At 38.0% G+C, this 17,153-nt stretch overlaps 1 protein-coding gene across 6 annotated transcripts; it reads right to left on the bottom strand.

The window, feature by feature from the left end:
• Positions 1-4,157: 4,157 nt before the first annotated feature.
• Positions 4,158-15,869, bottom strand: LOC135584362 (uncharacterized). Of its 6 annotated transcripts, none has more exons than XM_065121005.1 (8): positions 15,546-15,869; positions 14,208-14,333; positions 9,231-9,329; positions 7,455-7,597; positions 6,950-7,058; positions 5,666-5,773; positions 4,632-4,772; positions 4,158-4,533 (listed from the first exon to the last, which is right to left on the bottom strand). In XM_065121005.1, exons 1-8 carry the CDS (start codon positions 15,606-15,608, stop codon positions 4,222-4,224), a joined length of 1,101 nt encoding a protein of 366 aa, XP_064977077.1. In that variant the 5' UTR covers positions 15,609-15,869; the 3' UTR covers positions 4,158-4,221. The 6 variants fall into 6 exon arrangements, 5 of the variants coding, with proteins under 5 accessions (XP_064977077.1, XP_064977079.1, XP_064977076.1 ...); XM_065121007.1 differs by having other exon boundaries at positions 4,158-4,566; positions 7,533-7,597; positions 15,546-15,868; XM_065121004.1 differs by having other exon boundaries at positions 4,158-4,566; positions 15,546-15,865.
• Between the last annotated feature and the right edge of the window lie 1,284 nt (positions 15,870-17,153).

The raw sequence follows: 17,153 nt of genomic DNA, 5'->3' as shown, positions 1-17,153 counted from the left end.
GTATTGACATGGAGTCGCAATCTTGCAAGTGCGTTTGCAGGAGGCAGAACAATGCACAGTTTGTTCAGCAGATCGGAGTAGTCCAAGGGGATGGCGGTCTCCGAAATGAAGAGACATATTGCTCCAACAAGATAGATATCCAGGAGGGATAAGTTTCAGCTCTCTAGAGAGAGAATCATGTGCAACAGATCGCACATGTTGAGGAGTACCTTAACAAACAACAACTCCACGAAACTCAATAGACCGAGTAAGCAACGATGAGTTGTTGAATGATATCACTTGAGAGAATGCATTGGTGGATGCATAGTGAGATCAAGTGGGGGAGTGACCCAAAGCAACATAAATGAAGGCACACTTGGAGTTGATATTGAGATCGGACTTAAGGAAGGGTTGATCCATGGAATGGTGGGTGCAAGTGCCACCATCAACTCAATGCAAAAACGAGGAGCGGAGCAACTTGGGTGTAACTTTGTGAAGTACCCAAGCCGTATGAAGGGAGCTAGCATAGAAGATAGAACATGAAGCGGAGGCACATTGCTTTCCTTAGACAGAGGTCAAGGACATGAACTCTTGCAGAGGCAAGAGTATGATCAAGTTGTTCCATGGGTCTTTCATTTTGACAGAGCAGATTCATCTTGCATGGTGCCAAAGATGAAGGGAGCTTCTGGGCACATGTATCTTATCTCGGAGAAGCATTTGATGGAGGAACTAAGGCGACTCAACTTGCGGAGGCGAAGTTGGGTTCAGAAGGCCTTGGCACGGGGTAAGAGGACGTGAAGGTGGGTACTCTTAAAGAATATGCTATAGTGTTGCCATGAAGGAAGCGGTGCGCAGCGAAGATTGTGCTGATAGGGGCAAAGGCCCAGGATCCAGACAATGGTGTACTAATTGCAGCGAAGTCGGGGAACTTCGGGAGCTACTAGGTGATGAACTATCCTAGAGCGGTGCTTCATCTAGGTGTGACCCAAGAGTGGGTGAATGAAGGTCGATTGTCAAAGAAGCGAACAAAATCGAAGGTGGAAGAAATCCTGCGATGTATTGGCAGAGGCCACACATGGATGGATCATAATTCGAGTTCATCCCACAAGGATCATAATGCAATGGAGATGTCACTAGGAGGCGACATGGTGCAGCGGATCGTGGTGGAATAGTTCATGGCAATGTGATACACATGAATGTGTCCCGTAAGGGACTAGATCATACGGAGGTATGATCGGGAGCTACTGAAAACTCCACTTCGGTGAACAACACGACGACAAGAAGGGCTATGGATTCAAAGAGTGAAGGCCATGGTACCGTAGATGCGGGTCTTTCGTGCATGTATCGAATTTTGTATCGGATGAAAGCCTTAGTCATTAGCATATGAGGGTTGTGTTTCACCAAGGGAAAAGTTCGAATGTAAGTACCAGTGAGTCTCATAGGAGGGACTTGATCATGTAGAGGTATGATCGAAGCAGTTGGAGAGTTGGACTACTCCAGAGCCTATATTCGCTTAAGGGAGCTCGACAAGTCAGAGGACAAGGTCGAGTAAGCGAACGTTGCTACCAAGGAAGCTAAGGAAAACAGAATTGGTGCAAACCCTATAATGTGATGGTAGAGGCCATGCATGAGAGTTGCAGTTTGTCTTTCCATCGACCAAAGGGAGCTACTTGGAGAACACAGAGGTGTTAAAGCAGGGAGTTAAAATGGGCGAAGAAGCGACAACGAGTCCAGAGGGACTTAGCTACCCAAAATCAAGCATCAGTTAGAATGGAGGTGGACTCGGAGGAGTGCCACAGAGACATATCTACTGATCGTGAAGAAAAGAGATGTAGATGCGAGGCAACGGATAGTAGGGCCATAGCATAGCAGCGCCATGGTATCGCAGAGGCGGGACTTCCGTGAAAGCCATTGATCCCTTGCTCTCATGGAGTAAGAGCGCTTGGTCGTGAAAGGGGCCGAGGATGTGGAGCATGCAGAGGTAAACTCTAAGTACCGAGATAAGGCTGAAGGGCAGAGGCCAAGGAACTTCGTAAGACCGATGTCAACGAACTTCTCATCAAGATAGCCGAAAGTGAAGGATTTCGGGTCATGCAAGAGTGCACGACTAAGGAACGAAGCAGGCAGTACGTGGTGCTGTACCTTTGCTACTCAGTGGAGTAGGCGATCGGGTTGATGGATAAGACGGTACAATCCTAGAGGCGATCAATTCTATTAAAGAATTACTCCAAGTTGGGGTGAAAACTTCATACATTCCAGAAGTTCGATGGCATTGAGAAGGTAAATCATAATAACTAACTCAATGCAAGGAGTGCGAACACTTCAAGTGCTTCAGAAGTGTGAGAAAAGAGCAGGCGAAGGCCAGTAACTAGCTCGATGCATAGAGTACAACCTCGAGGAGGCGGACGAAGTCAAGTAACATTTGCCTTTTAACTCTTAAGAGAATGGGCAAAACCGAGTACCCCAATTCTCTTATCCAATAGAGGAGCTCTATATAGGTTCAAAGACCATTCGAAGATAATAGAAGACAATAGTTGTCAAATTCTCACCAATGGTGATCAGTGCTACTGAGAGTAGATTGTCCGCTTCATTTCCTAACGAAATGTCAATCGAAAGCGAAAGTGATGCGAATCTACTTGGAAGTGACAACTAAGTGAAAGAAGAGTCAATGAGCAAATTTTATGGAGGAAGGACCCAAAACATCAGAAGTTTGTGAGGTGATGCTCGTTAAAGCTCCAACAAGCATCCACCTAGTTCAAGCAGCATGAGGCATTTGAGAGACTGTCGCATAGTAAGAATGGCCTTTTTCTTCATCTGGAGGATTCACAGGAACCAACAGGGATCAACACAACTCAGCCAACCCCACACTAGAGTCTCAGTCATTGGCGAGTTGAAGCAGCATGGCGGATCAAAAGGTTCGACTACTTAAAAACAACAGCGGAGAGCAATTGGGAGCCAAGAGGCACATTGCAGCTGGAGCAGAAAATTGAAGATTCAGTAAAGACGTGGAGTTGCAGTGTCGGCAAAGGCTTCGACGAGGACGTTGAAGGAATAAGTGGGGGAGAATGTTATGGACAAACTTCTAAATAGGATGTTTGATGTAATGCTTATGTATGTCTGTGTCTTTTGGTATGTTCATGCTTTATACAACATGTATAGGGACGGCCGAAGGCTTAATAGTCTCATTTTAGTTGGGTTTGGTGGCCGCTTTAGGCTTGTAAATAAAGGTTGTCATGTGGACACTTGTGAGAGATTATCGGTCTATAACGGATCATTTTGACCCTTTGTTGTATAATTGTTCAGAGCTTGTAAAGTCTATTTGTAATTTACATTATCTATAAAGTTTTTTCAGAAACCTTGTGGATCCCGAATGAGACATTTTCTCTATCCCGTTCTCTCTTTTGTGAGTCCTAATGGACCATGGGAGGCTTCGGAGAGGCTGATCTTTGCGGACAGACACGCAAGGGTGCCGCATGACTTAGGCAAAACCAGCTAAGTCCGTGACAACTCGGTAATATGAAGACCCTAATGCACACTAATTGAATTCTTTGGTAGAAAAAATTTAGTTCTCTTCGTATAGACATTTCCTGCTCGATAATCTTATGAATGTCTTCTATCATATTCGCAGGAAGAGTTGATATCTTTATCAAAATTTGAATTCTTTTGTGAAAACAATTTGAAGTATACTGACTAGGAAACATCCACTTAAAAAGAAGTAAAGAATATATTGTTGTAGCTTGTTTTGTGGACCTGGCAACGCAATTCCAGCATGTTTTGTGGAATACTCTTGTTGTAGCTTGCACTAAAACATGACCTTTGCCAGTTTATGCCTTCTGATTGCTAGTCCAATGATTTTGGATTAGACTAAAATGACCTTTTATGTGGATGAAACTTAATTTCTGTATTGGTTTTTAATTTTCTCATGCCTTTTATATTTTGCACCACAAAATTTATGTATCTTTTGGAGGAAAAGAATAGGTATCACAACGCAACAAAAGGGCAAAGCTCCCAACAAATGTTAGCCAAAAATTCTTTTGAATTAGTTGTCTTTTTTATTTGAATGTTGCTAAGAAATGGGGGAAAGCGGTACAAACGAAGCACGATATTTTAAAATGTTTTGTGGGGATTAAAACTATTAAATACATGCTGGCAAATACATGTAATACGGCAAGAACATCTAAACTGCAAACAATCAATTTAATTATATAATATGGTTTTAGCATATATATGACAACATATCCTCTATATTTTTATACTTTTACAATGTTGTACTGCAACAATGTGACGATAAATGAAGCTTGCACGAGAATGGATAAGGGAATCAAGTACTTTCATGCTGCCAGTCTCTCTGCGCAAGAAGTTGGCATTTAAACTATGATCGCTGGGTCCCGTATATTCAGGCTGAAGGTTACCGTTACTGGCGCCACTGGGTCCCATAGGTTCGGGTTGTTGAGGATCATCCGTGGCACCACTTTCTCCATGTCCAGAAGGATTATCGTAGTTTGAGGTATCATCACCATCTCCATCTTCTAAACTATCTTGTACTTTGTCTGGCTGTGCTTCAACCCCAACCCGTCTTAGATGAAGCTGCCATACCTCTGGTTAAGTCACGCATGAGGCAGAATAACTGCTAACGAATCTGAAAGATTTACCTGGAGGTACAGGTTGACCTCATCAGAACGAGAAAGAAAAGGGAAATCACCACCGGTCTTGAGGATTGCTTGACTAGCTCCAGGAAATCTTTCGCTCACTTGATCTTTCAGCTGTTGGGGAATAGCACAGTAGTCGTTTGTCTGCAGGGAATTGCATCAGTTAATGAACATGGGACCAATCACAGTGCCCTAATTCAGTGTCCCTCTTCCTCTCTCTTATATTATGACATCCTTTCCTTCCCCTGGCCTCTGTGTCGCCATTGGCCAGCAACCCTGTGTTCTAGCAACTCTTCCTATACACCTCAACCATTCGAAGCTGCTGATACTACCCAGCCAAATACGTAAGAACCACCATTAAATTAATCTAAAACAATAGTCAGATCCAAAGCCAGAACAGGTCAGAATGAACCTTTTATTATCAACTTTTTAACATTGTAACATTATAAAATTTTGGTTACCTTGTATAAATGAAAAACTGAAATCATAGCAGGCCTAATTCCATATTGAAATCAAACTGACGTTTAGGTTGGGCACCATGACCTCAGTGATCCATCTGGGATCGACAACCAAACAGAGAGCATATGAGTTCGAGCAAAAATAGTTGTATTGAAAACTAAATGCTTCTATAATCTAATATGGGCCCTCTGAAAATCCAAATAAGCAAACAGATGGCTGTTTATTAAAAACTATGCACCAAAACATTATCGTTGCAAGATATTGGAAATCCATTATCGTTGCAAGATTGATTTGCTTCTGTCAGTAACACCACAAAAATCGTATCTTCCTTAAAACCTTATGGGAGAATATGATGGCATCTGAAAAGATGGTGGCAACTGAAACCACACACACACACACACACACACACACAACACACACACACACACAACACACACACACACACACATACATACATACATACATACATACATACATACATACATACATACATATAAAGAAAATTTTGGGGGCATCTCCTGATAAATATGATAGAATAACATAAATTTAAAATAAAAAGATGTAGGTATTGAACTTACATCCATGATAGTGATGAAGGAATCTGAGAGCAACAGAGGGCCAACTGATGCAACATTAACATTCAGCTTTAACCTTGATGATAGATCCTCCCTAGTCAAAGTCTCAACCTACACATGGAAATGTTTCTCAATATTATAAGGGAAACAAAAGTAAATAGGTGCCTGCTTGCTTCATTAATAAAAAGGAAAATGATGCTCTACATCAACCGATGATGGACATTTAAAAATATGTGGGTGTCTCCTGATCTAGCAACTTAAGAAAAATATCAAAGTGGAAAAAGTTCATCATTTAAAAATGATAACCTAAGAAAAAAATCATTTACAAATGCTAACCCACGAAAGGGACAGGACAATATGCAAGCTTAGTCACTCAACCCATGGAAGGACAGGACCCTCACCCACCTTGAATAACATGTGAAATACATACTGGCAAGCAAGAATAATTTTTTTTATAATTATAAGCTCCACATAATTCAAAAGTTGGTGAAAAGTTGAACTGTTCCAAGAATGAATCTGGCTTGATATTAAGAGACTATGACTAGTATTTGTTGGCTTTGCCTTGTCAACATCACCTGTTTGTGGCATGTATCTTCTTATACTTCAAATCAAGTGTGAAAGAAATTATTTATCTGTCTCAAAGATTCTCCTTGTATTCCTATGGAAAGATCAGCTACTGGGATTATTTTAAACCCCCCATCAAGCACCGGGACTGGAACAACAACTACAGGCCACTAATTTCTTCTTCAAGCAATATTGTGGAGTCAATAAAAAATCAATTTTATAATCAAGATATTTTTGTAGTTGGGATGTGCAAATCAGTAGCCATACTGGTTCATGATTACCCAAAGAGGTATCAGTCCAAAAGATTAAAATCCTCCATCTTAACACAGCTAAAGTTAACATAACAACTGCACAGTATACTTGTACAGATGAAATTCAACAAGCATATTCTATCTAACTACTTTAAGCTCAGCAGACAGAAAATGAAGTGAAACAGCACGTGTGGAACTTGGGGGTAGAATCAATGGTTATAAAGGATGAATTATACTGATTAACATAACTGGATCATGTCAGATTTTATCATATGCTACCCCAACAGAATTTCTACTAGTACATTAAGTTCCCTTTTGTCAAATTAATATTTAAGATTATTGTTTAACGATATTATTGCAATAGCATGCACAACTCAGCACTGGTAAATTAAGAATACCTGGAAAACATACTGAAAGGAAACCATTTAAAGATAATGGATCACTTAAGCTGGACACATTCTCATGAACATACCTGTGCAACAACAAAGTCTACTGAGTCAGCAATGAATGGTTCATGTGGACCATCACGAATTCCTGATAAGATGTACCGCTTCAGCAAAAATGAAGGTGTCCAGTTAACACTGCAATATCAAAAGAATAAAGTCCAAACAAAGCTCCCTTTTGGCTGGAAGATAATAAAGTTGGCTGGAAGAGTGATACTAGAACATGGAGTATGAAATATTCCACCCCATATCAACCATAAGAGTGTTATGCATGCAATCAAATTTCCTTGCTTAACAACTTCGTACATGATAAAGTAGAAGATTATCGGTGCCAAGGCTATACCAAGTATAAACAAAACTTACAAAGATACATAAACATCATTTAACAAGATTATTAAGCAAAAAAGGAGCTGCATCTTTATCAACACGTTTTTAGCATGACAACAGAGAAAAACTGGTTACTCAAATTTTATATTTAAGAATGAGCAGTTCAAGCTTTATCTAGTATTTAGGAAGTTAAGGCAAGAAAAATACACTGAAGACCATGGCATGGAAGCTGCAAACTTGTGTGTCTCCAAAAATGCATTTGAAAGAACCAATGACTTAACTCGCCTTGGACGGTGTTGAGCAAACACTAATGCAAGGAATCCACCCAGTGATGTTCCATAAAGGTGTACCTATCATACAGTCAAGTCATCCACAAACTAAACCAATTTGGTATTATATGCATTAAATTTTGATTTGGATGTAACAACAATACAGCTCAAAACATTACTTGCATGTCTTCTCTAGACTTTAAAGAAGCTAGTTGGGAACAAAAAGTTTGAGTTATACATGGATATATTTAGCTTATCAGCATGTGTTAAATTCTCACCAGGCCATTCAATGTGTAGAACATAAAGATTCTTTAGATTATTTATACTTCTAAGCAAGGAATGACGTTTCGCTCGAAAAGGACGGTATGCACTAATCCGAGTAACAACAAGTAGACAAATTGCCCCCGGTCCGGTCCACCATATAAAAGGGGAACCATGATCGCTTCCGCTTCTCTAGAACGCCGCCTCAGCTTCTCACCGCGATCGACGCTTCCGTCTTCTCATCGTGACTTCTCACCACGACCGACCTCCGCTACTCACGCAAATCACTACTGACAACCACTGCTTGCCACGATGTTGCTGCATATAACCACCATGCATGATCTTTGCCCAAATCACTTCTCGAGCATGCCTCTTCTCCTCTTTCTCTTCCTCCTCTACTATCTCCTCTTCTTCCTACCTCCTCGCTTTGTTCCTCCACCATCCCTTCCCTTTCTCCCTCCTTTTCTACCTCTCTAAAACACTAGTACTAACTAGTATGTACCGGTCCACGAATCACCGAGACGAGTCCAATACCCAAAACAACAATCCTTGCTTCCTAGGCCGGAGACATGTTAAATCTCTAGTGAAACATGTCGACTGGTTACTTCATGTGATAGTTCTCTACCAACATCACACTCCAACAAGAACTTCAAACCACCAACCCCCCTCCAAGACTCCATAATGGCTGCAGTACCACCACCTCTCCAAGCCCGATACTGCTTATCACCTACTTCACCTCCTCCCTCGGCCATCAAAGAAGCTGCATAGACCGAGTATTTCATTGAAGTCATTTGCCAACCACCCTGATTGCAAGAGGAAGCCCTCAAGATCTCCCACTACAACTGATATGCATGTCTACCCAATAACATTAACAAGAAAGACTTTATCATTAACATCTCACTAGAGCATGATGACTATTCAAGCAGAAGCTGTACTATGAGGAGAATCACTTTTATTGACCGCTCACCACCATTATCTACTGGACGGCAGAAATTGATCCAATATGATGAAGATCAGCATAGCATAAGATGTAGAGTTGCATCCTTGAGTGCCTTTTTTGCGAGTTCGGAAGAAATGGAGAAACTTCTTTCATTTCTATAGATAGGTCTATAGATTGACCCATGTGACTATGATAAACTCACCTGCTATATTAGTATTAAACAAATCACACAGATAAACTATGAGCAGTTAGCATTCAGTCACATGAATTACACTGCTATCAATAAGTGGTATGACTGCATCTTGCATGGCCACCATCATACCAAGCACCTGATCTTCACTAGACACATGTAAGTGATGCTTATCTATTTAAGGTAAGAAGAAATATACTTTCTGAAATCATTACTGAAAAGAAGAGTATACTCTCTAACATGCTAAAATCCAAAAGAGCATAACAATTATGCAATTGGATATTAGAGGCAACAAAATTTCGTGAACAAATGCATATACATACATGATATATACTGAGTGTATCCAAGAATTTCTCAAATGCATGAGCCCACTCATGGTGACTCCAAACATGTGGTACATCAACAGAAATCACTCGGTAACCCTGCAAAAAGCTCATGATTATACTCTGGCAAGTGCCAAATATTTTCATGTTGCAAAAACTGTGGAGATCAAAAATGATAATATTACTGCAGAAAGATAACAGACAACAACGGTGCTGATCCAGGAAAACAAACAGATTACTATGAAATACTGCAATGCAACAATACGAGGAAGGAGTATTTTCCTTTTCCTATCTGTGCAGGATACAAAACAACATGGCATCCAGAGATTAGAAACAAAACACCTGCTGCTTGCCTTTAACACCTTAATTTGGGTACAATACAAATTTGAACAGCGCTTTTTCATATACATGAATAATAAAACAACTGGACCCTTAAATATAACAAGATCAAAGTTGGTGGTTAAGAATGACATCAAGAAAGGGAAAGAACAAGTCGGTTGAATATAATAATGATCAATTTTTTAAAAACCTTTCAAGAAGAAAAAGGAACACGGTATCTTTTAGGAGAGAGAGAATATAACATCAGATCATTGGTAAGATAATCATTTATATCCAAAACAAATACAAACAAAACAAGTATGAACTTAATCAAATCACAAGAAAAAAAACATGCACAATAACAGAGTTATCCCCTGATTTCACGGCATTAACTGAAAGAAGATAAAACCAATATTTCATTCAGGAATGATGCAAAGATTGATTTACCATTATAGAGAGTTATCTATTGCAACATTCACAGTGCGTCCAATCAAATGGCTGAAAATGATGTCAGATAGGACTTATGAGTAGCAAGTTCAAGTATAATACAAGGTATTAAAAGGACTAATGGGGAAATTGAGAACATGGTTAGAAACTTGGGTAATAATAGTTGGTATTTGACATGGATTAAAAGCAAGTAAATAATCAAACAAAACTAGGAAAGCAGTGTAAATCATCAAAAAAGAAACTAAGAAAACTTGAGGTCAAGAAGTTTCACTGTCTCATTCCTGAGCATGTTGAAACCAATGTTGTTGGCAAGTAAAAATGTAACCAATAACAAAATGACAGGACTCAAGACTTGATGAAGAGTACAACTCTACTCCTTGTGCCTAATCAGCAGGTTGTTGTTCTGATGTTCTATGGTATCTCTTGATAGAGGCTTTAGTGCTTATAACCACTTGTTAGTAGAAGTTTATAATCCTGCCAAATTTTATAACAAACAATTATGCAAATATGTAATAATAAGTTTCTCAAGTCATCACAACATACATAACAAAAACAGATCAACAACAAATTAGAATATCATAGAGATTGAAAAAACAAGTTCAGCCAATACCTTCAGTATATTGTATACTCATCTCACATGCAGTAGCTGCACAACTAATTAATTATCCTTTAGCCTCAATTTCCCATATTAGGGAGTCTCTAGGGTTTCATAGCGAGAAAAAATACTGCAATGTATTTTGTTGAAAAAAGACAGGATTTATGAGCCTTACACTTTCCTGGCTCCAAAATACTCTTGTAGCTTTTTCTCCTATAGTTTTTGTATTATCCAAAGTTCTGTAAAATTATGCATATCACTTTCTCTTAGTTACATCTACATAAATGATAAAATGATAATCTTGCTTTCAATATCATGCATAATTAATTTGGTATTACAATAGCTAATCATGTGTTGTTATTTGAATTTCCACTAGTCCAAAAGGAAATTGGCAACTACAGCATCAAAGAGTGTAATCACCAACAATTTCTCCCTTAATATAAATTAATTACTATAAATGATATATTACTTTATTACTAACTTCTATATCTGTGTACTATAGTTAAGGAAATAATTAAATTTAGTTTTATTAATCACATGGATAAGTTAGGAATTCTACTAATCAATTAAATTATTAATTGATTTATTTCCTAATGAGTGATTTGATATTCAGGAAGTAAATAGTTTACATTCCATTTTTGTGTGTGAACAATAAGATATGAATATTATATTACTTTCTTTATGTGTGAAAGTAAACGAAAAATAAATTAAAAATAAAAATTAAATTATTACTTACCTTTCGGAGAGATCTATCTTCTCCTATATAAAGGGACTACTTCTCCCTCATTCTCCACTAAACCTAACAATGGGAGGATTGAGGAGATGACTTCCCGAGGAGATGATATCGAGGAAGGGATAATCGAAGAGAGGTAGGATCCTTTCTTTTTCAATTAGCTTTGATTTATGTTTTGAAATCTTGATATTGAGATTATTATTATTTTATGATGCATAATAATATTTTACTTTCAAAATTTCATGAGTAGTAAATAATGATAATTGATTTGAGATGTTATAATGATTATTTGATTTATCTCAATCTCTTGAGCTTAAGTGAATTTTAATATTGATTTAATTATTAAAATTCTTATTTTTGGATTAACATAGTAGTTCTAATTTATTTAATTAGATATATCTATGTTTCAAAAATTATGTATGAATTTCTATAATGTAATTAGTTTTAAATTTAAGATCATGAATTTAAAGTTTTAATTAATGAATTTGAGTCATTCTTTAATAATTTTAAATATTGAAATATAATTTGATAAGAGGAGTCTAATTGGGGTCTGACTTGAGTCAAGTTGATCGATCATATCGAATCGACTTAACCCATATGATCATTTACGACCTAGCTCATGTGACCAAGTACAACCTAGCCCATATGACTTGGCATGACCAAACCTATGTGGCCGGGTAGAAGCCAGCCCATATAGTAAAGTACGACCCAACCCATGTGGCCAGGCATGACCCAACCCATGTGGCTAAGTACGATATAGTCCATGTGGTCATGTATGACCCAGCCCATGTGGTAAGGTATGACCCAACCATATGGCTAGGCATGAGCCAGCTCATGTGGTTAGGTACGATCCAGTCCATATGGCCATGTATGACCCAACTCATATGGTAAGGTACGACCCAACCATGTGGCTAGGTCGGCCAGCTCATGCGGTAGGTACGACCCAATTCATGTGGTTAGATACGACCCCAACTCATGTGTCTAGGACCAACTCGCGAGCCAAGCAAGGCCTAGTTTAATGGCAAGGCTCAGCCCAACTTATAAGTGAGGCTTAGCCTAGTTCATGAAGTTAAGCCTGCCCAACTACACGATTGGCATTAGACATATAGTCGCTCCTTTTATATAACCTGTCGTACTTCAACTCAACTTAGTACTTGGAACAAGTATATGCAGTGTATGTGGAATATATATATGCAGTGTATGTTACCCGCCCAAGACTCAGGTGGGTTGATTCGGTTTGGGTTAGCATTATACGACACAGTCCAATTTCCTCCCTCTCTATTGGTTCGAGCTCATTAATTGACTAAATCAAACAGGTTTGATCAGTTAAAGCTGGTTTAGGGTGATTCCACACTAACTTGACTAGTTCAAACTTATTTGACCTAATTGAGATCAATCAAATCTAAATTAGACCAGTCTAGGGTGATTCCAAATCGGTTCTATAAGGATTTGATGTTGGTTCTATTAGATCATAATCAAATTGAGTTTGGTTTAAGTCAATTGAGTTATTTCAATTAGAGTTTTGGTTGATTGAGGATAATTGAGATATTGATATTTTATGCTTTGATGATTTAATGAATTTAAAGGTTTTATCTGAAGATGTCATTTGAAAATAATTATTGGTTTTCTATTTTCTTATGTTTATGATATTGATATGATGAGTATCATGTAGTAGATGTGACTAGACTAGTAGTTCACATTGGGAGTGCAACCTGTGAAAGGAGCTACGGACCCATCATAATGCGGAGCCACCGATGAACATAGTCTAGCAGATTTACATCAAGTATGGTCTCTCATAGTATTTAATCATATTGATTTCTTGATGTATGCATGAGTGATTAAATGAGTGTAAATGAATGATCATGAATGTTTATGTATCCCTGCCGAGGGCAGGTATGGCGATTCCCTTCGAGGATTAACGAGCCGTCAGACGTGATGGTTAGACGGTTCCTCCATCCACTGTTGGGAGGAACGTGTCCCCACTTGGGCGGGTGAGGGATACCACTCCATCCGCTATTGGGAGTGCGATATGAATTATCTCCATCCGCTGTTGGAATATGCCTCTCTATCCGTTGTTAAGAGAGTACACCATCGGATGATGTACGCCTTTGTTATTATGTATGTGTTGCATGTGGCTGATGCATAATTTTGTTTATTATGTAAGAAATTATCATCATTTTTCTTATGCATAAGTTTTATGATGAATAGATATATTTTCTTATTGAATTATTGATACTTGTTTATATTTCATGAATATTGAAAATTAACTTTATGATTTTTCTAAGGTTCCTACCAGCATGTGTGATTGCTGATATGTTTTTATTTTATATTTATTTTTAGAATAATTTATTACTATGTAATAGATCTGAAAATTGGGTGGAAGAGACTTGTGACCTTATCAAGAAGATATCATTTTTTCTGATTAATAGAATATTTACTACTATAAAGACAAAGATTTGAATTCAAAAACGAATGAAAAGAAAAGGAGGGAGTTTATTATATAAATTATGGATAATAAAATACTGATTTATTATTTTTTTTATAAATTCGGGATGTGACAAAGAGTCTTCTTAAGATCCAGTTGGAAACCCTTTTAGTGGAATCTTAATATGGAAGTGCCAATACAGTTGCTGCATTATGTCCATATTTTTACATGGAGAGCCTCATGATCCGAAAGATCTTATCCTTAAAAATATGTTGTATTATGATAATGAAGATCTTACATGAAGAACTGTCTTTCACTTCCAAATAACTCCAAAATCATAGCGGCAGTTGAAATATGAAATTAACTATTTTTTTCTAGTCAACACAGTTTTGGAGTCATAGCAAAACAAAATACTAAATAGCAGTATTACAAGGTGAAAATCTAATTCCCCTGTGGTACCTTCATTGAAAGGGACATGATCTGTTTGTAATAGACATCTGTAGTGCCTGCAATTCCAGGGATACAAATAAGAGGAGGTACAGTCTTGGGGCCAAAATCATAGTATCTCCACTGTTTATTTTCAATCTGCACAAAAATGTTAAGCCAATATGATCAAGACACACATAGGCAACAACAACACAAACTAACAATCAAATCTGTGATATGAAATAACACAATAAAAAAAATCAGTGGCCTGAATCAACCTGGCTTCATTGGAAGCCTTACAAAAACTGACATCCATCCCACACTTCTTCTTGAGTGGGATGGCATATCCACCCACTGGGTCAAGCGTTTGTAAACACATAAACTAGTTCACTAAGTGTGCTTCTAAATCTGCTAAACCATATTAGTTTATTGTCTTGCGACAGAACATGGCATGCAGCGCTTGATATTTTGAAACTATATTAAGGTATGCAAACAATTAAGCATTTCGATTGAGGTTTCACTGAGACCACATGTTATAAGCAGAAACCTAGACTTTACAAGTGACTTACCACCATCTAACTACAGAGTGATTGACCTTCAAAATTTCCTACGACATCAAAAGTTTTCTAATGTGGTTCACTGACATTTATTATTCACTATATACTTATCAACTCTTACCTAATGATCCCAACAATAAAGAGCAACCTTAGTTGAATGGGTTCACCTAAGGAGCATTTGTAACATATCATTATATGCTCTGTGCGCATTTTCGCCAAATCAGATAGCATGTCGCTGACGATCGCTGGTAACCAAACCCTTTCTTGACTGCAGATTAGAAATCCAGCAATGCAACTATAGAAAAGCACTACCACTACAAGATCTTATGGCTCTTACGTATCTCCAAATCAAGAACAAGAAATTCCCTCATTCTATTAGAGGCAAAGAACGATGCACGGGCAAGTGCGAATAAATTTAGGTCAAGTGAGATGATCGAGGAGCAAAGAAGAAAGAGATTCTAGAAATGTATTGTCATACCGATACATCAACCATCAAGAAAGGTGGCAATCAAGTCGACATATACCCCAAACAACGAATCCCAATGCCAGGTCAAGAACTACGTCTCGGACAACCGGGTTGACATCAACCCCTTCCCTGAACCGCAGATCCAAACTATCAAGCAACGCAAAGCAAAACAACTTCAAGATCCGACGGTTCTTGCGCGCCCACCGATTCAAGAACACCAAAATCTCTCCTCCTCCAAGAGGAAAAGAAAAAAAATGCACAAACCACAGCAGATACGGTTCGATCGACCGACGATCTTCGCAGATCTTACAACAGCAAAGTAGAATAAGAAGTTGGGGTGGAACGTACGAAGATCTTGTGAAGGGGGACTTGCGACTTGAAGTAGACGTAATCCCCAGGCGCCGGTGACATCCCTCCCTCTGGTCTCAAGAATGATCGCGAGAATAATGTTAAGGGTGTCGATCAGAGAGAGAGAGAGAGAGAGAGAGAGAGAGAGAGAGAGAGAGGAGAAGGGGAGAGGAAGAAAGGGAAGACGTCGTCGTCCGACGATGAGACGGGAAGATGCCGAGGATGAGGAACTGGCGATGGTTTTTGCTAAATCTTGAAGGCCGGGCGGCACTATAAACCGAAGGTGGCGGATTTCTTAGGGGTCGTTTGTTCGTCTGGGGATGCATAATGCAATTATACAGCGCATAACAAACATGTGGTAGACTGGTCGCTACCACCAACCCGCCTCAACAACACAGCTTGGGTGGCCGCACCAGCGGACGAGATGGGCCAATCCCGAGGAGGGGAATGGAACGGGTTGTTTAGATTATTATTATTATTATTATTATTATTATTATTATTATTATTATTATTATTATTATTATTATTATATGATTTTTATTATCTTGATAAAAATATTATACTCGACTTTTACATTAGTTATGTTATTTTAAAATAAGACTATCGTATTTTTTTTAGACATATAAATATTATAACTGCAGAACAACGACTCAAAACATAATATAAATAAAATTATCAGGTTTGAAATATGTATTCTTATTGATTTAAAAATAAAAATAGAATAGTATTTTTTTAATAAAATTATAATATCTTTGACACCTCCATAACAATATTATAAGTCTATATAAAACATTATAATTGATATGTTTATCTTATGGACCGATTGAATGGAAAGGATAGAAGATCACTTTTGAGATATCATGTTAAGAGCATTTTTGAGACTATGAGAAACGATAGATACTAATAAAAAAATAAAAACAATGGAAAGGAGAGTGGGTGCCTCTTAATATCTAGAAAAAAATTAAAATGAGAAGAAATTTATCTACAGATACAATTGAACTTTTCATAATTTTGTTTACGAACCCAATCATAATTTTTACATGATTGAGATGACTTTCTAAAATTGATATAAATAAATATATCAATAAAATTTTAGATCAATGCCTTTATTTTATTATGAATTATTCGGTGTATCATTTTATAAAACTAACCTTTTAATACATCCCCATACGGAAAATTATTGAATCTCGGATTTTGACGATGAAATAAATTTATAGTGTTTATCTGATGTCCGTTTAAGTGATGTATGACTAGCTTCGATCAAAAAAAGTAAATCGATTAAAGTAGGAGGAATCAGACGTTGGGCAGAAGCAAACATATCAGAAGATTAGATGTCAAAGCCAGAAGATCGATCGACGTATCGGTAGAGAATGCTTTGGTCCGTGAATTCGGGCATCGGGCCAAGAAGATCGGACATTACGCTAAGGAGATCATATATTACGAGAAGACAACATGTTGATTAGGCAATACGTTGAAAGGAGATGATGATACGCCGAAGGATCGAACGAAGCACCGGAATAACCAATGACATGCCGGACAACATGGGATTCGCTTATAATATATTATGTCTAGATTGAGTCTAATTGAGTCAGTTTATAATGTAATTAG

Source organism: Musa acuminata, chromosome BXJ2-8, assembly GCF_036884655.1.
Source record: "Musa acuminata AAA Group cultivar baxijiao chromosome BXJ2-8, Cavendish_Baxijiao_AAA, whole genome shotgun sequence".
Classification (NCBI taxonomy): Eukaryota; Viridiplantae; Streptophyta; class Magnoliopsida; order Zingiberales; family Musaceae; genus Musa; species Musa acuminata.
This window is presented reverse-complemented; position numbering and strand designations above follow the sequence as displayed.

Bases quoted from the DNA above. Each gene is read 5' to 3' on its own strand.
- LOC135584362 (XM_065121004.1), bottom strand. From the start codon at position 15,608: ATGTCACCGGCGCCTGGGGATTACGTCTACTTCAAGTCGCAAGTCCCC. The intron at 5,774-6,949 runs GTATGTTCATGA...TTCCATGTGTAG, and splicing joins TAGACTTTGTTGTTGCACAG to GTTGAGACTTTGACTAGGGA. The intron at 4,567-4,631 runs GTAAATCTTTCA...GAGGTATGGCAG, and splicing joins AGGTCAACCTGTACCTCCAG to CTTCATCTAAGACGGGTTGG.